Source organism: Xyrauchen texanus, chromosome 36 (assembly GCF_025860055.1).
Source record: "Xyrauchen texanus isolate HMW12.3.18 chromosome 36, RBS_HiC_50CHRs, whole genome shotgun sequence".
Lineage (NCBI taxonomy): Eukaryota > Metazoa > Chordata > Actinopteri > Cypriniformes > Catostomidae > Xyrauchen > Xyrauchen texanus.
In genome coordinates, this window is record NC_068311.1 from 4717014 (window position 1) to 4739492 (window position 22479).

Genomic DNA, 22479 nt, shown 5'->3' on the forward strand with positions numbered 1-22479 from the left:
GGAACAATTTGTTGGTCTACAGACTTAACACTAAAACAAAAACTCATAATTTGCACTCGCTCTTAACGTTTTCACTTTCGCCTTCTGTTTGAGTGACACAATTTACAAAATCAGTAACAAGAAAGTTAGTTCACCACAAAGATAAAGGAAATATGAAAATATTTTATAGTTTAAAAAGGACCATTAAATTAATATTCCGGGTTCAATACAAGTTAAGCTCAATCGACAGCATTTGTGGCATAATGTTCATTTACCACAAAATAAAAAAACATATAAATAAAATTTAAGTTAACAGTGAGGCACTTACAATGGAAGTGAATGGGGCCAATTTTTGGAGGGCTTAAAAAGGCAGAAATATGATGCTAATAATTTTATAAAAGCACTTACATTAATTCTTTTGTTACAACAGGTTTATTATTTGAGCTGTAACGTTGTTTAAATGGGCATTTTTTAAGAAGTTACCAGGATTACAGAGTTTCCAGTGCCACACAGCAACACAGTAGTAAAATTGGCTATAACTTTACACAGAAAAGGTTTGTAAGAGATTTTAATCACACTAAAATCATGTTGACATGTATATTGATGATGTCTTGTGGCAAGAGTCAAAAGTAATTTTTTGAGTAATCAACATTATGGCACAAATACGGTCTATTGAGCTTAACTTATTTTGCTTTAAGGACCTTTTTTGCATTGTGAAAATTATTTTCTTGACACTGAAACATCCCACCCACCATTTTAATTACCATAATGCATAAAACAAAACAAAAACAAAAAAATTTGATATATATATATATATATATATATATATATATATATATATATATATATATATATATATATATATATATATATATATATATATATATATAAATCCCATTGATGTAATACAACAGGTATGTTTTTATGAAATTCACCCGTTTGTCTCTTCAACCTTCACTCATTTCTCCCTTAATGCTTTTCCTCACTCACTCGTTTTCATGTTACTGTACAGTTTGGTGGCAGGCCTGCTCGTAACTCGTAGCATTAACAATGTTAAACATATCCTTTCTTACAAAAGACAGGAAATTACCTAGAGGGCACAGCGGCTGATCAGAATGCCGATTGTTATCATGGCAGAAGGCCGTGTCAAAGGTCAAGTCTTTTCCGTTATAGAGAACACGAATAAACATACCGTCCAACTCCTTTCCTCTTTTTCTTCCACGAATTTTCTCATTTTTCCCCTTGTCTTTTACTTCCGGGCTACTCCACAGCTCGAACACCAGCCGTGCGGCAAACCTCGGAAATCCCGCCCCTTCCAGACCCAGTGCGCTTAGCAATGGCGCCATGGTTACGTCATGGGCAGAAGCCAAAGCAAAGACCGCCTCTTCCTTGCCTTTGCGAAACTGTCTACCTCTAGCAATCCTCTCCAAGCGCGCCGCAGTATGGTTGAGGTATGGATGTGCTGCAAGCACTGCGTAACGGCGGTAGAGCCCCGCCTCCCGTCTCTCCAGTTCATCATCTTTCTGTTGCCGGCGAATCACTGCAAAGTGCTGTATTGTAAGACACGCCTCCTCATCCTGAGCGTTTGCTATAGTCCGTGAGCTTGAGCAGGGAAAGGGAAGACTGTGGCAAAAGTGACATAAGAGTGCATCGACTGGATTGGCCGCCCTCAAATTCTTTGTGGCCACACCCAAAGTTTTCGCCATCGCAACATATGTGCGTTCGAGTTCCGTGTCTGCAATCCTCTGGCGATACTGCCTGTGCTGCTCCTGGTCCAGATACCAGTTCCGCGCAGAACAGTCGCAGGAAGAACCGCAGAACAGCGTACTCCACTGCTGCCTTACCGTCAGCCGTGTCCAATCAAAATGAGGCAAGAAACCAAAGAGCAAAGCCAATCCACTCTGGAGGGTGCGGCTTTTACCAGTAGTCTCCACCCACAACTGCCGTGGCAACCAATTAGCAGTCAGCAGATTGTGACGTTTTATGTAGGCCTGTCGAAGGTGATCGCCGTTTTTCAAGTGCTGTATTATACCTGGAAAATTATATTACAAATAAGAAATTACATTTCACACAGAGGTACATTGCACATTGTATTAATGGTCCATTCACACCATGTATGAACTACTGCAATTACGAGATTCAGACTGTAAAAAGCGTTCACACCTGCATAGAACTCATCATTAAAAGTTGTGGACCCACTTTATATCTTTAATACTATGTACTTAAACATTTTATACAATATCATTTTTATGTACATATGTGTTGTTGCATTGTACAATCATTTAAATGGATACTGATAACCTTACACCTAACCCTACCCCAAAAGCTTACCCTAATCTAAGCCTTAACCCTAATCCTAAACCTACCTGTACCTCAACAGTTAGTTGTTAGTTGTTTAATTGTATTATGCCATTGTTACATGTAGTTACACTTTCTTTGTTTTGAAATACAGCCGTTTTGGTGCTCTGAGTGTTGCCATAGAAACAAATCACTTCTAAGGTCCCGGGACATGAGGAACTATGAGTAGAATCTCCACATTGCTATTTCATAATGATATTAATTCCTATGCCACGTGAACGCAGCATAAGTATATACGTTTTGTAGCATGGGAATTGCTACGTTGATTGGCTACCTGTCTGGGTAAGCTCGCCCATCTCACAACTGCTGTGATTGGGTAATCGGGGCAGAGATCCGAGTGATGCATCCCAGTGGCCACGCCCACCCAGAGCCATGTGACTGATGAAGGGGTTTAAGAGGGAATGAGAGGGCTTTCTGCAAAAAACAAAACAAAAACAAAAGTAAATGAGCAAACGGTTGCTTTTAAAGCAGGGTAGTATTACTGAAAACGTTTTATATTTTTCAGCCTTTTGACAATAATCAATCGTATGTTAAACCTATATTAATGCTATTTTTGCCACTGGAGTTTAAACCAAACATTATTAGAATAATATTATTCTCTATATTATATTTTATAATGGTCAGAGGTGGGACCAAGTCAATGTTTTGCAAGTCACGAGTCGAGTCCCAAGTCAAGACAGGCAAGTCCAAATCAAGTTCCAAGTCATTAATGCTCTTTGCCCAAATTAGTGTCCGAGTATCAGTGGCATAGATTTGGTTTGAACATTGAGGGGGACCAAATGTGGGTGGGTTGGCTTGGGAGGGGGATTGTAATATTTCATTACAACACATTACACAATGCATAATAAGTTCAAATTAATACATAAATACATAAATACAGTATATTCAATGTAGGGATGCCGTGGTGTGAGTTTTTGACGTTACATTACAGTCTCAGAAAAAAAATAAATAAATAATAATAATAAAACGCTGTTAACAGGTTTTACAATTATTTGCATATTTTCTTATTATGCAACATCACTGATGCAAAAATTAATATCATATAATAATTGTCTAAACGTCTAAGTGGACACATTCTAAGTGGACACGGGTAGCATGTCGGTGGTTCGATTCCAGGCCCACACGCCGAAGTGTCCTTGGGCAAGACACTGAACCTCAAGTTGCTCCCAATGGCAGGCTAGCACCTTACATGGCAGCTCTGCCGCCATTGGTGTTTGATTGAGACACAGTGTAAAGCACTTTGGTAACCTCTAAGGTTAATAAAAGGCGCTATATAAGTGCAGACCATTTACATTTTGTGGGGGGATATGTGGACACTAAGGGAAGCCCTATAATAAGAACACACACACACACGCACACACACACACACACACACACACACACACACACACACACACACACACACACACACACACACACACACACACACACACAGCTTATGCACATTCCGAGTTCAGTAATGTGCTTCAGTATAAACAGTGTTTTATAAGTGTGTAAATGTAAGATTATTGTGGGTGCACAACATCTAGTTCATGCCAATAAACAGTTTTATCTTCTGCATCAGTTTATTAAAGCAATCCATTGTCTGTCAGACACCCCAAGATAAAGAATCGGCATCAGTCTCTATTCAAATAGTCCACAACACATCACAAATAAACATTTGGACTATGAATAATAATGGGAACATTGCTTACAGCTGGCGATTTAAAGTCTGATCATGACTAAAATTAACATTTAATGTTGAATGTGGTGAATTTGGACTGAAGGCAATGCTTTGAATAATGAGGACAATTTAAGACACAACTTTTCAAGTTTACTCGCTTATAGTAACTACACACAATGCACCACATGCTGTCAGCACGCTTAAACAATACAAAAAGTGGTATCTTTTATTCATCACTTTAAAGTCAACACAGCTAAAAATATTAAACTTATTAGTTTGTTGTTGGACGACTAGTGGAGCATACCGTCCCGTTTGTAGAAGGTGTTTCTTTCTTTGACTTCTGTCTGCTTGTTTTACATCATTCGTCTTCAGTCAATCATTTAAATGCTCCCAACAGCCGATTGAAGTCGCTTTTTGGACGGATATGAGTCTGGTAGATCGACTTCCTCTGTTATATTTTGGAATTTGTGTGTTTAAGCTTCAGTTTCACATGAATTGAAAGTTCACATTTAGTTTGAAAAAAGCACCACGTGGCCACCGTCCGTAACATAGCAACAGCTCCAGTATCCTCACAGGCACAAGAGATTTCCGATTTAAACTTACAAAATCTTAAGAAAAAACTTGTTTATTGTATATTTATACATCTAATATTTTTGCCACGTGTAAATGAATCATTTCAAGGTTTTTAATCGTTGATTCTGAAATCTTGCGGTTTAATTAACCGTGATGTTTTTTAAATTGCTGTTAATTGTAAAACCGTGTCATCCCTAATTCAGTGCATACTCAGATATTTATAAACTGTATCATATCAAACATTCAGAAAAAGCATTATGGTTAATGTTTCAGAAAAAAAATTTACTTTCAGAAAATTACAATTCTTACCCGCTCCTCTGAAATACCTGTCTGCTTTCCTCACCATGAAAAACAACTGATCATATCTATGGACACCTTTATCATGTTCACTGACTCCACATTAGACTCATGTCATATATTTCATGTTTTCTGAATTAATACAAAAGTTTTGTGTGGGTTACAGTCCTGCAGAAGAAATTGCACGTTGGACGCCACTGACTGTCTTGGGTGTTTTATTCCTGCAGGGGGCGCTTGACGCTCTGAACACCGAATCCTCCATTCATCCGCATTTAAATCAAAGAACGTTTTATTATATCCATTTGGAGATAGTTTACATTGGATAATTATTTTTTATAAAAACAGACAAGGATTCATACCTGTAAATGAATATCTGCCTCAGCATTATCTATAAATGCATTTTTAGAAATCATCATCCAGTAAGAATAAATGACTGAGTTCATGCATCCTGGCCAGCGCTGAGAAAATGATCAGGTAACACATGATTACTTCGTCTAGTTTGCCGATACCAATATAAACAAGGACAGATGCATGATTGGGGGGGCAAATTAGCCTCTTCATGTCTCCCCAATTCCATCCAATGTCTGTTCTATCCAATACGCGCATCGTCCTAAGCCTACAGAACACGTGCATAAAAAATTTCAATCGCTTCATTGCACACAAGGAGCTCTAAAATACGATTGCACACTAGCAGCCACAGGAGTTGTATGATGAGTTTGGCTTAAACTGCAAATACTGAAAGTTAAAGAAAGCGGAGAGACACCTCGATCCCACAGAGAGGGATTGAATGTCCGTTTGAAGCGCGAGACTGATCTGCTCTGACTGCGTGAGAGAGTTTACAGTGGTTTAATAATAGTGCCATTTTAATATATCTACTATATACAGTATAACAATGAATATTATGTATAATAATGCTATGGGTGAATATAATCCTAATGTCGATTGTGAAGTCTGATTTGATTTCATCTGTAAATTATTATTTAACTGGATGAGCACGTACTCCCATTAAATATGTATTTTTGAAAATAATATTTAGATGTAATCAGAGACGATACCATTTTACAGATTTTTTCTCGTGGAAGTTGATTGGTTGGTTCTCTGATTGGTTGAATGTTGACCGTAGAAATACGGATTATTATTTTTGTTGATTTTAAAAATGCTAATTATTTTTCCTATATTACTTGTTAGGATTAAGGCTTAGATTAGTCTGTAATAATCAGCATTATTTAAAAACAATGCGTCTATGTGAGTATTGTATGATGCCATTTAGATAGATAGGTTGATATTTTTGTCTGTGTTTAATACTAGTGAGAGATAGAGAAAAAGGAAAATACAATGTTGCACAAGAGTGAGAGGGGCTTATGGATAAGGATTACTATGTAATACATAAAATCAGAGACAGCATGGATATATTATGGGTTGGTGACCGTGATTAATAATTCTCTGGACATTCTGACAACGGCTTTTGTCACGTCATTGGTTAGAATACTACGATGAAACCATGGAAACACATCAATGTTATTTTCAGTAACATTACAGTGGCTGTTCAATACTGGCATATCCACAGCAACACAGCTTAGAGAGGGATAAAAGACGATGCCAGGAATGAAATATTAATCTGATAACGATTCATAAACTGCATGTCCTTTTAAAGACAACCAACCTGATAACGCATACAGACAGAAACCAGCGTTGACAAAACAACCACTGGTGGTTGTCGGATTTAAGCTCAAAAACAATCCTCTAAAGTGATGGACAAAGTCAAATCAGATTTGGGTGCGTTTAGACAGACACATGAAAAGACAGGCATTATGTATATAGATGTATATTGTGTGTTTCGATGGATGGACGGACGGACAGATAGATAAACAGACAGACAGACATATAGACAGATAGACGGAAAGAGACAGACAGAAGAAAGAGAGCGAGAGATGGACAGAAAGATAGACAGACAGAGGGAGATGGACAGACAGACAGAAAGCGAGGCAGGCAGGAGAAAGAGACAGACATTCAGATAGACAGTCAGACAGACAGAAGGAGAGAGAGACAGACAGATAGATAAAGACAGAATGTGACAGATAGACAGAAAGAGAGAGACTGACAGACATACAGACAGATAGAAAAATAGATAGACAGAAGGAGAGAGACAGACAGACAGACAGACAGACAGACATAGAAAGAAAGTGTCAGACATATAGACAGAAAGAGACAGACAGACAAGATAGATAGACAGACAGACAGACATTCAGATAGACAGACAGAAGAACAGAAGAGACTGACAGATAGACAGACAAAGATAGATAAACAGACAGACAGACAGACTGCATTTCAGTCTGAGAGCAGAGCTTTACTTGTACTGACACCAGAACATTAACATGAGCAAAATGATCAATCCTTAAAGATGTGACATGCACAAACAGTGACAATGAGCTCTTCACTGCAATGTTCTGATCAGGATTCATTCATGAGCATGAAAAGTTACACATTTGTTTAAAAATATGAAAGCATTTTCTCAGTGTGTGTGTGTGTGTGTGTGTGTGTGTGTGTGTGTGTGTGTGTGTGTGTGTGTACCTTTTGTCTGATAGGGTGCAGTCAATGGTAGGCTTCTTGGTTTTGGGGATGGAGTACAGTGGGTAACGGTCTCCATGGCGAATCATCACCTGGACCGACAGCAGCTTGTAGTCAGGCAGACTGTGACCTATAACATACACAAATGCATCACAACACATCTTTTAGAGTCTTCAGTTGTGCATGAAGTTGTGTTTGTGTCTCTTACCCTCCCAGCCGTGTTCGGTGAGGTTGGGGTAATTGCAGTACTGGTGGGTGTCACGGATGGGGTCCGGGGCAGGTGGATCCGTATGGAGAACTGGATTCACACGCTTCCTGTTTTTACCTTGTGACCTTTTCGCTGCCATGGTCGTATTGGTCGGAATCAGGTGCACTGTACAGAGAGCAAGAGAGAAAATTAAAAAAATGTCTTTGAGAGCCAGCAGCAAAAAACAAACAAAAAACACTTTTTCCAACTTTCCCAGGTCTGAGCTCATAGAGGCTGAGGCTGTTACAAAAAGAGCATTTCATTATGCAACTAATGTGAATAAAATAAATAAATAAAAAGTTTTAGTCAGTCCATACTCTCAAATGATAAGTCAAAATGAATGTTGAACGTTACATTTATATAGCGCTTTTCTAACATTATACTCAAAGCGCTTTACATAGTGAACAGGGGACTCTCCTCAACCTCCTCAAAAGTTACATGGGGAGGGGGGGGAATGCTTCAATAGGCAGTCCCCATAGTGTTCCACTTGACTGATACCCCAGACTCAAGCTTCATAATAACAGCGAAACACCACATTGTTTTTATTCAGTACAGTTGTATGTAGGGTAGCAATATTCCCAGATAGCAGTGGTATTCGGCTGTTCAATCAGACTGGAACTGAACATGAGGATCTTGAGAAACACATTTCCAAGTTGAACATCTTTCCTGATGAAGGTGCAAGGCCGGCACTGAATCAGCTGATCAGCGGGAGAGCGAGATAAAGGGGGGCCGGAGACGCCAGTCTGCATGCATGTGTGTTTATGTTTGTTTTATGTTGAACTTGACATTTACTGCCCGTCCTTATAGTGGTGCCGAAACCCAGGAGGGTGTCCTCACCGCTGCCATCTGCCAGAGGAGCAGTTGCAACCGTCTGCTTGGGGATGGAAGGGTTGCTGCCGGCCGCCGAGAAGGAGAAGAATGGTTCCATCCACCAGGGGAGGAACGAGCTGTCGTCAGTCAGAGGGCAGAGGAGTTGTTGAGGACTGGACAACAGCATGTCCAGGAACCGGCGGGCAAGTTTCTCTCACTCTGTGTCTCTCGCTCGCCCTTTCCCTTTCCCTCTCCCCACACCTCCCCTCGTCTCTCCCCCATGTTCCCAGCAGGCATGGTGGGTTACCGGCTGACAGGTCAGTCCAGTGGCGCCCGGCCTGAATCGGGTGGGGGAGCATAAGGAGGAGGAGGCCGGTGCTGAATCAGCTGATCAGTGGGAGAGCGAGATAAAGGGGAACCAGAGACGGCAGTTCGAGAAAGAAAGAGACGCACTTGGCCGAGCTGAATGGGTGTGTGTTTATGTTTTTTTCAATGTCGAGTTTGATATTAAACTTTACGTTTACTCTTCAGCTGCTACCCGCGTTCTCCATGCCTGTCCTTATCCTGTTACAGCCATGAATATAAGTTATGAATAAGTTATGAAATTGAAACACAAAAAATGACATATTTGAACACTTGTATTACAGACCCACCTACACACTTATTCCAAAGTAATTAGCTTTCATGGTAACTCAACTGATAGTGTCAGACTTTTAATTCGGAAGACCGTGGTTCAAGACCAGTAAAGCACGCAAGCTAAAACGTGAGACGAAATTGTCAAAAAAGGTGACGCAAAATGACGTGGTTGCTTTAGAAAATTTGCTTTTCATTTCTCATTTTGTTTTAGGCATTGGTTAAGGGTAGGGATGTCTGTTTTATTTACCTCTCATTTGCTTTTTATGACACTATTGGTTAGTTTTAGGTTAGGGAGGTGTATTTTACTCATTAAAACCTATATTCACCAATTATTTAAACATTTTTCCTTTGGTGTTCCACACAAGAAAGAAAGTAATTCAGGTTTGGAACAACATGACGGTGAGTAAACAATGACAGAATTGTCATTGTTAGGTAAACTAATTATTTTAGTGATAAAGAAATGGTGACAGAGAAGCACAATTCACCCTCTCACTTTCACTCTTTCTCTAAGCTGATGTATGGCCTCTTTCTCTCTGTCTGTTTGTTAGTCTCAACAGGCCTGGAGCCTCTTTAGTTAAAACAAACCAGTCATGCTTGAGTGAACTTAAGGGAAGGGAGAGGGGTGTGGAGACAGAGACAGAGAGACAGAGACAGAGACAGAGACAGAGAGAGAGAGAGAGACAGAGAGACAGAGAGAGAGAGAGAGAGAGAGAGATCAGCTAATTTAAGGCACAGCCCTGTCCTACATTCATTGGGAAAACCACAAAGCAGGTAATTAATTAGTAATGACCGCACACAGGGTAAAAGATAAGCAAAGCAAAGCAAGGGAAGGACAGACAGACAGATTAGAAGAACGATAGTAAAGGTTGACAAACAGAAATAAATCTATCTGAAAAATGACCATTAGGGCAGCCCAAATACTCTTTAAACAGATATACACATTATCAACAAGTGATAAAGTCACTTGAGCCACACTTAAAAATGTATCAACGTCATTGCATTAGATTCCAAACTATGAAACAAAGTGGTTTCTGCAAACAAACCCTTACTTGAACTAACCTTTTGCAATTTATTTTACCAACTGGTCCAAAAGGTGAAGGTTTAGTGAAAGTCAGTTCCCCTCAAGTTCACACAGGTGACCCTAAATTATAGAGCTACTATCCTAATAGTTTCACTTGAAAAGTGTACTCGAGTTACAATAAATGCCAATTGGTTTGATATTTTGTTATGGAACGCTGTGACATTTTTATGTTTGACTTGTGTGTCAAACAAATACGTTTTAAGGCCAATGTAGATTCCAAATATCAGATCAAATGCATGATATTCATTCTTGGCACAAGAGAGAGAGAAAGGTTTAATTTATCATGTCATGTAGTCATTGTTAAGTGACGCCCATTCCTGTCACCAACAAATTGTTCATCAGTAATAAAGAACAATATCTGAGCTTCCATTTGGTTTAATTTGCGTCTTGTGTGTTGGTCAGGTATATCCTGATCCTCAAACTGAACTGTGATTGGCTGTGTGATTCAGTGGGCTGGCTTTAGATGAGCACTGGCCAATCACTGCTATTCTTCAAAAAAGTAAGAACGTGTTTGGTTTCATTTGAGATGCCCTTGCAAAATACTTACCATCTGTGCACTCAGTAATTTGGGGCTAATTTAATTAATTTTTTACACATTAACAAATGAATTGTGTTTTTTGAAGAGTGATCTGAATGGTGTACACTCACATGAGATGAAGACTGTACTCATAATAGTTTTATATAAAAAAAAGTGTTTTTATTATACATGGTGCGGGTCACCGCCTTCAATGTGTTTCGCCATGTTGAAATCACATGATTCGAAAGAAGAGCATCTTCACGCTCATTGGCTGCCGCCTATGTAGATATGCTTGTCTATGCTTCTTTAGAACACATTTTTGTTGTTTAGTGATGCGAAGAGCAGAAAGATTCCAGCAGGGACAACGGGATATCCAGTATCTGTACTGCCAAAGAAGCGAAAAAGCAACGAAGCAGGAAGATAGAAAGACCGGCAAAGGCAAAAAACTAGAGTAAGCATCGGTATGGCATACACAAGGTGGAAAGATTTGATGATGGAGAAAAACATGAGTAGTGATGCCAATATTGCTTCTTGTTGGACAGGTTAGGAATCATGAGTTGTTCAGAACACTGGCTTTTTTTGTGCGCGACTTCAGTATCTGTCCGGACCTCTAAACAATCATTTACACATGATTATTTACACTGAAAAACTTTAATTTCCAAATAAAAATGGACCCAAGACAATTAAAAAATGCCATAGTGTGGTACCCCCTGGATAGTACCAGTGGAATTTACAGAAGACTTTCCCTCGGGCATTTTAAAATTACGTGTGTAGTCAACATTGGACAGTTTTCAGCCAATAATAAGCCTGTTCGCTTGATTTCTGATGTTTGTTTTTAAGCAAAGCAATTATATTATAGTAGTAATAAATAACTTTAGAAATTACCTAAAAACTCTGACATGTTCCAGATGCAAATGATATTCCAGAGCTGTCGGGGGCAGCAGAGACAATCCTGCTGATCCACGTCAATAGATGGCAGTACAGCATCTAATACCACTGTTATATTGGTACTTAAAGTGCACGAAGAAGAGCAATGCTAACGCTAGCTAGAGAACTACTGAATGCCCCTTTAACTAACTAAATCACCATGATTTTGTTGTAGCTGCCACTATGAAATTGCATATGGTGTAATCTGCTGATCTCCATAGGGCTAGTTTCTCAAATTCAGATCCCGCTGCGGATCTCAATGAAAGAGGATTTTCAGTCAAGGACATGGGTCTGGATTGGGGTCTAATCTGTCTCGGAAGCCACTCAAATGACCCACTTCTTTAAAAAATAAATAAATAAAAACTCTATTGCAAATCATATGCTCATAGCTTTATATATTTAGGACTTTGAAGATTTTTTAACTGATCTGATTCATATACTTTAAACATACAATGTAAAAGTTAATTTAAAAAACATATTTATATGAGATTTCTTTTCATTTGCTGCTTTCAGAGCTCTGCATTTGGACGGTCTAATCTGACCGATGGTGGTGCTAGCAGCCTCGAACACCCTTCTGCGGCATACACAACCCAGTGTAAATGCTTGCATTTAGGGAGTCTGTACTTTTCTTATTTTTATTGTGAAATATTTAAGAGTAGTGCATCAATCCAAAATACCAATCTGTCAGAATGGCTTTTCATGTGTTAGCTCTGAAGCTAATTCTTATATACAGTGGAAAACATTTCTACAAACCATTTTTTAGATTAGCGGTTTGCAGACTATTTTGAGGATTGCACCCTCACCATAACCATTAAACCATCAAGCTTAATCATTTTAAAAAGGACACCTCACCACCAAAATGTAGAAAATAACAAAATTATGAATTGCTAAAGAAATGGAAAAAAATGGCATACTTTTATGGCAATTCTATTTTTTCTTTGGAGGTTAATTTTATAAGGTTTTTATAAGGGTATTCAACATTTGAGAAATACTGGTGTGTACCAAAGTAACAAACACCACCAACACATGGCTATTTTATTCATTTTGGTCCAAATCTATTAAAAACGGTGTTATACTGAGACAAGGCACAGTCTATATATAGCAGGTTTCCAAAGGAAATGCTTTTGTTAAAAGTGCTGAATGCTCTCTAATTGAGACATTATTCCTAGTGGAACTACAAAACACAGACAAGAATGTAAATACAATCCAACAGAGTTTGTATTCCCAGTTCCCACCTGACACAATAAACATATGCACCACCCCACACACACAGAAATCCCTGGAGAAACCCCTAAATATTTAAGAATAGCCATAACTTCATACAGAGGATAAAAGCAGGATGCTTCGGGACACAACAACTGAAATCAGACATTGTGGTTCACACACACACACACACACACACACACACACACACTTACAATACTGCAGACTGAAACTCAGCACGGCCAGCAGCGCCCCCACCACCAGCACCAGGATGAAACGGTTCTGTGCCAGCATTGTCCTCTAATTGGTACAGACACTTGTCCATCAGCCATACATGCACCGCCCCTTACGGTCACCTAAGCAGTCAAGAGCAGAGGAATGCATGTAATATTACAACATAATATTGCACACATTAAACGTAAAGTATGTAATTTTTGTTCCACCAATGGCACCACAGAGAATTGCAAAAATAGTGACTTTCCCATAGCCTGATCTTAGGAAATTTCAGTGAAATGTCCAGCAGGGGGCGCAAAAAGCAAGTGAAATTATGTTGTTATGGTTAAGGTGAAAATTAGATGGATGTTTTAATGAGTACCTCTCTAAACTAAAACTTTAGCCTAAACCTAACCAATAGTGTCCTAAAAGATAAATGAGAGGTGAACTAAACCAACATCTAAACAGAACCGATTGTGTTTTAATAGCAAATTCGACATGAAAAGCAAATTTTGGGTCTGTAATAAAAGCGTTCAAATTTAAAGTTTTTCAAATGATGCATGTTTCGAAATTATCAAATAGCAGAACGAGCAGTATGGATGGTGGCACTTTCATTCTGGAGGGTCATGTCAGGATGAGCCTGCAGGAAGGGTACCACATGAGGGAGGAGGAGGATGTATTCCCTGTAACACACAGACTTAAGATTGCCTGCAATGACAGCAAGCTCAGTCCGATGATGCTGTGACACACCGCCCCAGACCATGATGGACCCTCCACCTCCAAAATCATTAGAGGGTTCTAGGATAATTAAACATTTGCATCTATATTTATCCTCACTTTAAATGTATGTTTTGAGCCAAAACATTATGAACACCTGCCTAATATGCTGTTGGTCCTCTGTGTGCCTCCAAAACACCGACCCACAGAGGCATGGACTCCACAAGACCCCTGAAGGTGTCCTGTGGAATCTGGCTCCAAGACATTAGCAGTAGATCATTCAAGTCCTGGATGTTGCGGTGGAACCACTGTGGATCGGACTTGTTGGTCCAGCACATCCCACAGATGCTCAATCGGAATGAGATCTGGGAGATTTGGCAGCCAGGACAACACCTTGAACTCTTCATCATGTTCCTCAAACCATTCCCGAACAATGTGCGCAGTGTGAGAGGGCGCATAATCCTGTTGAATGAGGCCACTGCCTTCAGGGAATACCATTGCCATGAAGGGGTGCACCTGGTCTGCAACGATGTTTTGGTAGGTGGCACGTGTCAAATTGACATCCACATGAATGGCCGGACTAAGGGTTTCCCAGCTAAACATTGCCCAGAGCATCATACTCCCTCCACCGCCTTGTGCCATTACATCCCCAGGTAAATGGTGTACACGGCCATCCACATGATGTAAAAGAAAACAGGACTCACTGAAGCAGGTGACATTTTCCCACTGCTCTAAGGTCCAGTTCTGATGCTCACGTGCCCATTGTAGACACTTTCATCTACGGACAGGGGTCCACATGGGCACTCTGACCGGTCTGCAGCTACACAGCCACATACACAGCAGGGTGCGATGCAATGTTAGATTTTTGAGACATTCCTCCCATAATCATCATTAAACTTTTCTGTGACTTGTGCCACAGTAGACCTTCTGTCGGTTCGGACCATACGTATTAGCCTTCGTTGCCCTCGCACATCGATGAACCTTGACACCCAACACCCTGTTGCCGGTTTGTCCGCCCTCAGACCGCTGTTGGTAGGTACTCAACACTTCTGACCGGGAGCACCCCACAAGTAGAGGTGTAATGATCCATCAATTTGGATCGACGCATCGATCCAATGACCAACGATCCAATGTCGTTGATAAAATGCATAAATATCAATAGACATTTTTTTAAGATGTACCTTTATTTTAATACTCTCATTTCAGCCACGTCCGTACGCAATTCCGTCAGGCGTTGAAGCAACCTTATTACATTCATTTGACTTTATGAGTGGTAAATATGCTTTTCATGAAACGGATGTGCATGGGGTCTTTGAAGCCAAGTTTTTCTCTGCTATCTGTGCGGCCTGCACACACGTCAACCGGCGCTCCTTAAAATATGAGCTCTCGTGACAAACGCAGAGCGGCTCACATGCTTGATTAATTCGGCCTTCCATCGATATAGTTGCGCATGTGACCTATTTGAATTTTTGTTGTATCCAAGAAAACCACAGATAGCTGGAAAAAAGTCATAGGTATGTAAGTATTTTGAATTGGACTAAACTGAAATATTAGCCGTCATCAAACGAGTGATGATCACTTACAGTGACTACTTTTTATATTATTTAGCTGTATAATTTTATAATTTATCTGTATAACTTATTTTGTTGTGGATGTCCCAATGTGAATACAGAAAGCTGAATAAAATAATCATATTTTGGATGCATTTGAGGGAAAAAAAAATGTAATTGATTGTGTTAAATAGGCACATAATATCCGAATACTGATCGTCCTTGAATCGAATCGCGACAGACTTTGAAGTATCGGATTGCAGGCCAAGATAATCGATCCAACATCGTTATTCACTTCACCTATGAGTGGTCATAATGCTTTGGCTCATCTGTGAGGGCACATGAAGAAAAATGAGAGTGCATGGAAACGTCTCCAACTTCATATATTGGTGAATTGCATTTAATTTGGACTCTTGTTGCCTCTATGGCCACCCTGTCACTGTAAGGAAAGACTAAGAATCCATTTTATCACATGTAAAATATTGATTTAAAAACTATTGGTTACCGGCTATCTTCCAACACATTCATTATCGGTTTAGGTACAATCTAATACAGGTCGATCTCCCTGAAAAACAGGTAGCCCTACCCCAAATTAATGCGATTGGATGAGCAGAGTCACAGATACACAGCTTTTACACTTTTCAGGGAAATCAAAACATAAATTAATTACGTACAGATGTCTCTGCATATTAAGCTGGGATAGAATAGAAGTACGTAGTACAACAAAGAAAAAATACATATTTTACTCAGTAGCTACAACATGACTGAATAATTGACAAACACAATGTTTTCCTCATGTCTCATATGTTACAGGGCCAAAACTAGGTAAACACACACAGATGCACAGAGTAATAAAATCCCCCACAGTTCTGGTTTCCTCTATAAATGTATTGCAGTAAAATCATACCTCTGGGCACAGCCAAAGTATCTGTCTGGAGATCAAATTCACACAAAGAAACACAAACTGACAACACTGCACACACACACACATACAACCATGCAACATTTAATTTACTCCAATGACACAACAGAAGACACTGTTATTAACTCTAAATACAGATAACAGTGTGCCTTTGAATTCATTCTTGCACTGAGATTTTTGACCAAATTTAGAGCGCACACACACACACACAAACAAACACCCACACACAGCTGATGAACTGAGCAGATGTTTAAAGCAAGCATTAAAACACAATCTTGACTTCATGCATCGTTTCCACTGCAAACTAAACTCTTAACACAGGAAGAGTAAAAACAGACATGCATTGACACATTTGCAAACTGTAAAGATCAGTTCTCTTTCCACTACAATGTGGGCTTATCTCTATTTTTATTTTCTAATTTAAACCACAGAGTGTAGCTCTAATGTCAAATGCTGACCGCAGTATCCTGCAGTGAGTCATGCTATACTCCATCTAAAATCACAATTTTTCTAATTTTGTAATAATTATTTTACATGCAATTTTACAACCTGCTATTAATTGAGAGACATAAAATATTTGTACAGTACAATTAATTGTCCACACTATAGGGCCTTTCAAATGAAATTGTGAAAGCATAGGGTTAAAACTGGTGTAAAAGAAATACTCTAAAGTAAACACTTTCCCTTCATACTTTCATATTCATATAACATAAAATCTTTGTTTAAATTTTTTTTATATATATTTTGTCAACTACCAAAGTAGCTATGTCACATGTCAGCAAAATGTCACGTCTGATTTTGATATGTTCTTAAATAATGCAATTTACAAAATACATGTCTTGAGTCAAGCCATAGCCTACATTTAAACTACGAAAAAACTGAAACCGTTTTCATGCACAGCAAAAAACCTCCTCCTCCTCCTCCTCCTCCTCCTCCCTCTTTGAGAGTGAAGATAATCAGTTTATGATCTTTAAAGAGCAAGGGAAATGTTGCATGTGTAAAATGCGAATAATGCATAAGTCAAATAGGAACGATGCATATGGAATAAAACTGAATTTATTCGTGCGTTCAGTGAGATCTGAGCGCAACAATGTAGCAGATCTCTCGATCAAAGTAAAGACACGTCACGAGACGATAAGAGGGAACCCCGCGAGATGCCGCCTTACCTGACCGCAGTGCTTTTCCGTTCAGAGTTGTCCGTCCTGTCCAGTTTCCTGCCGTGGGTAGTGCTAATACATCTCGAAAGAATGCAGGACTATCAGATACAGTCCTAATCTAAGCCTCTCTGCCCTCCTCCACCCCACTGCTAATCAGAATGTGTGTGTGTGTGTGTGTGTGTGTGTGTGTGTGTGTGTGTGTGTGTGTGTGTGTGTGTGTGTGTGTGTGTGAGCGTGTATTTATCACTTTGTGGGGACCAAATGTCCCCATAAGGATAGTAAAACCCGAAATTTTTGACCTTGTGGGGACATTTTGTCAGTCCCCATGAGGAAAACAGCTTATAAATCATACTAAATTATTTTTTATGAAAATCTAAAAATGCAGAAAGTTTTCTGTGATGGTTAGGTTTAGGGATAGGGTTAGGGTCATGGGATAGAATATATAGTTTGTACAGTATAAAAACCATTATGTCTATGGAAAGTCCCCATAAAACATGGAAACACAACAAGTGTGTGTGTGTGTGTGTGTGTGTGTGTGTGTAAGACATGCCTTTTTGAGTTTGAATGCGCCCTCTGTTGGTCACAGTGTAAAGTTACAAGGAGTTCCAGCAACAGTATTACCCTTACATAAAGTTACTGTGGTGGTACCATAGTATATTGAATGTGTCAGATTGTAATACTACTATGGTACTTTGATATTTAGCATGGTACTGACTAATTAATGTATTCATATACCATGGTATTATCCTAGATGAGCCAAAACATTATGACTACCTGCCTAATATGCTGTTGGTCCTCCTCGTGCTGAAAAACTACACTGACCCGCCGAGGTATGGACTCTACAAGACCCCTGAAATTTTCCTGTGGTATCTGGCAACAAAAGCATTAGCAGCAGGTCCTTCAAGTCCTGTAAATTGCGAGGTGGATCCTCCATGGATTGGGCTTGTTGGTCCAGCACATCCCACTGCTCAATCGGATTGAAATCTGGGAGATTTGGAGGCCAGGGCAACACCTTGAACTCTTCATCATGTTCCTCAAACCATTCCCTAACAATGTGTGCAAGGTGTATAATCCTGCTGAAAGAGGCCACTGCCATCAGGGAATACCAATGCCATGAAGGGGTGTACCTGGTCTGCAACAATGTTTAGGTAGGTGGGACATGATTTGCTGGACCCAGAGTTTCCCAGCTGAACATTGCACAGAGTATCAAACTCCCTCCACCAGCTTGTTGTCTTCCCACACTGCATCCTGGTGCCATTACTTTGTCATGTAACATGTGATGTAAAAGAAAATGGGACTCATTGGACCAGGCGACCTTCTTCCACTGCTCCAAGGTCTAGTTCCGATGCTCGCTTGCCCATTGTAGGAGCTGTTGATGGTGGGTAGGGGTCATCATGGGCACTCTGACTGGTCTGCGGCTACACAGCCCCATATGCAGCAGGGTGCGATACACTGTGTGTTGTGACACATTCCTCCCGTAACCATCATTCAAATTTTCTGTGACTTGTGCCACAGTAGAACTTCTGTCGGTTCGGACCAGACGAGATAGACTTCATTGCCCCCACACCGGTTTGTGGTTTGTCCCTCCTCGGACCACTGTCGGTAGGTACTCACCACTGACCGGGAGCACCCCACAAGCCTTGCTGTTTCAGAGATGCTCTGACCCAGTCGTCCGGCCATAACAATTTGGCCCTTGTCAAACTCGCTCTGGGTTTTACTCCCGCACATTTCTCCTGCATTCAACAGGTTGACTACGACAATTGATTGTTCACTTACCATCTAATCTACCCAGATATTGACATGTGGCCTTGTTAGGAGATGATCGACGTTATTCGCTTCACCTGTGGGTAGTCATAATATTTTGGCTCATCAAAAAACATCTATCTATCCATCTATCTACTTACATAATATACATCTAAATCCAGTGCTAAAGAACTGACATATTTCATGACAGGAAATCAAGTTACTGTAAGTTCTTACAACCCAAAAGCGTTAAACATTTTAAGCTGGAGGAAAAATCAATGAGAACCCACATTATGTGCCATCTCATGATATCATTTCCCGTTCTGACACCTTTCACTGAGGTAAAGATTTTATGTCTTTCATTTCCTTCTGATTTTATTGCTGTTCTGAACAATTGTCTGCTACATTTTATTTTAGTTTGAAAGTTATTAAATCAGCTGCACCTGACCCCGACACAGATATTATTAGTGCAGTGTATCCCTGACATATACGTTCAGGTAGATCATTGATAGTCATAAGATCAGGTAGATCATTGATAGTCATAAGATCAAGTAGATCATTGATAGTCATAAGATCAAAGTACACAAGGCCAGGACACACATGCAAAATGAATGAACGGAAGATTGCATCGAGAAGCTGCTTAAATACAGATCCACTTGTTAAAATACACATACACAGATGGCAAACATTTGAAAGTGCTGCTGTCCTTAAAAAACGCTTTATCACAGACTGATGATTGTCCTTTGTTTTGGAAGAAGTGCAATGTCAATAAAAGAGTGTGTTTTGTGGCCAGAGCTATTGTTTGGTCCCAAGTAGAGCATAAACTTCTGTTTTGAATTTGACATAATTTTCCTCCTCTCGTTCGCAGATGCCAAAAGAAACAAAGTAAAAAAAAAAAAATTTTTAAATCACAATGTCTGACAGGAAGAAAAAACAAATCGCAGAACACCACTAACAAAAAAGTACCAAAAAATACCATTTTATTACCAGAATTATTTAAACATGATGCCATGGTAAAAGTATTGTACCATGGTAGTGCTCTGGTACACTTTAAATTAACTTGTAATCATTCAGCTATAGCCTACATATAGAAAAACATAATTTTACCATTATTGTACCATTGCACCACAATACTTTTTAGGAAGGGTTGAAGCATTTCCTGTCATAAGTCATCTATAAATAGGTCTCTAAATGTATTGCTAAAAACAGCACAAATCCCTCAATATGGTGCAAACACCCAAAAGCATTAACATTATTAGTATTAATTTATGAGATTCTACTTACATAATATTATTTTATAAATATGTGTAACCCAAGTAATGTGCTTAAAAGTAATTAACTTTATTGAAATATGTAACTGTAATCAGATTACAAGGTTTTAAAATGTGTTGCACTAGTCAGTAGTAACTAATTACTTTGTAATCAGATTACACCCAACACTGTTTTTCAATAAGCCAATTAAGTACTTATTTATCACAAACAAAATGGTATTAAAAATTAAAAGGTAAAACAATGTTATTTGGACATGGTTCCACCATGGTAATGTTCCATAGTAATATCATGTTTTTGGACATGGTACCATGATAACACCTTGTTTTGATTTTGGTTTTACCATGGTATTTGTCCAAAAAACGTGGTTTCACCATGGTACCATGTCCATAAACATTGTTCTTTGACATTCTGAAATTCGTGGTTCATATTTTATGGGGCTTTTCAACTGCACTGTACGACTTGACTCGACTCTGCTCGCTTTTTGGGGGTTTTCCACTTTGGATAGTACCTGGTACCTGGTACTTTTTTAGTACCACCTCGGTCGAGGTTCCAAGCGAGCCGAGGCGATACTAAATGTGACGTCAAAACCCTGCAGATCACTGATTGGTCAGGGAGAATCGTCACTACCAGCATCACTGAATTTGCGAAATGGGACATCAACCCGTTAGCTTTAAATTTAGCTACAGCGATAGCAGTATCATTTGTTCACGTGACTTTCGAATTGTAAAAAGAAATGGCTGCGAGCAAAACCACGCCGTGGTCAATAAACGAGGTGCAGACGTTCCGCTCGTTAGCGACGAACGAAATGACGCAAAACTAAAACATTTCAGGAAGTGTCTCAGCTGTTGGCCGCACACGGCTTCCACCGGACCGACCAACAGTGTAGGGAAAAGTACAAAAAAACGTAAAAGTGACTAAAGAACCAACAAGGAAAATGCAACAACTGCTTAATGCAGCACAATGAGCTAGTACTTAACAGCTGGCTGTCATGTTATTGTGTATTGTTTTGTGTCACGTTTAAGATGATGTCACGGCAGTAGAGGTGGCACAACTATGACGATCAGCCTATAATCCCACCCTCGTTGAGGTGGCACTAAACAGCAGTGGAAAAGCTAGCCCCGAAAAGTAAAGCGAGTAGAGTCGAGTCGAGTCAAACCGTAGCATGCTGTGGAAAAGTGCCATTATAGTACCATTATGAGTATGGATTAATTAGACTTCCTTTCTTCTGCTGAACAAAAACAAATATTTTTAGAAGAATATCTCAGTTCTGTATGTTCTTTCAATGCAAGTGAATGGTAGCCAGACCTTTAAAGCTCCACAAATCACATAAAGGCAGCATAAAAGTAATCCAGTGGTTCAATATACTGTATGTCTTCTGAAACAATGCAATCACTTTGGGTGAGAAACCGGTCAATATTTAGTCATTTTGTTTTACTATAAATCTCCAATTTCACTTTCAGAATGTGAAAATTAAAATGGAAGTGTAGATTTATAGTTAAACAAAGGATTGAAATATTGATCGGTTTGTCACCCAGATCTATAATATCGCTTCTGATTACAGGGATTTAACCACAGGAGTCAAATGGATTTCTTTTATGCTGCCTTTGTGATTTTTGGAGCTTGAAAGGTCTGGTCACCATTCACTTGCATTGCATGGACATACAGAGCTGAAATATCCTTCTAAAATCTTAATTTGTGTTTAGAAGAAACAAAGCCATACACATCTGGGATGGCATGAGGGTGAGTAAATGATTAGAGATTTTACATTTTGGGGTGAACTATCGCTTTAAGGTATATGCTACATCAACACATTTATATTTAGATGTCAGAATTAGATTTAAGATATCATTTATATTTTATAATTGTTTAAAGTATATTTGACAAATACCCTATACAAATATGTACAAATTAGACATTTTAAAACTCCAAAATTTTGGTTCCGCTTTATATCATCTACAATATGTGAAAGGGGCGTGATGGAGGCGGGCTGTAGTGACGTACACTGATATCGACCAATCGACGTGTCTGTTTTGCGCCCTCCGATTG

General features: G+C 39.4%; 1 protein-coding gene across 1 annotated transcript; it reads right to left on the reverse strand.

Annotated features, from left to right (window-relative positions):
- Positions 1–874: 874 nt before the first annotated feature.
- Positions 875–17852, reverse strand: LOC127630177 (2-phosphoxylose phosphatase 1-like). Its single transcript, XM_052107649.1, has 6 exons — positions 17428–17852; positions 13075–13215; positions 7647–7811; positions 7442–7568; positions 2612–2751; positions 875–2011 (listed from the first exon to the last, which is right to left on the reverse strand). The coding sequence occupies exons 2-6, from the start codon at positions 13151–13153 to the stop codon at positions 981–983; spliced, it is 1542 nt and encodes a 513-aa protein (XP_051963609.1). The 5' UTR covers positions 13154–13215; positions 17428–17852; the 3' UTR covers positions 875–980.
- Positions 17853–22479: the final 4627 nt, after the last annotated feature.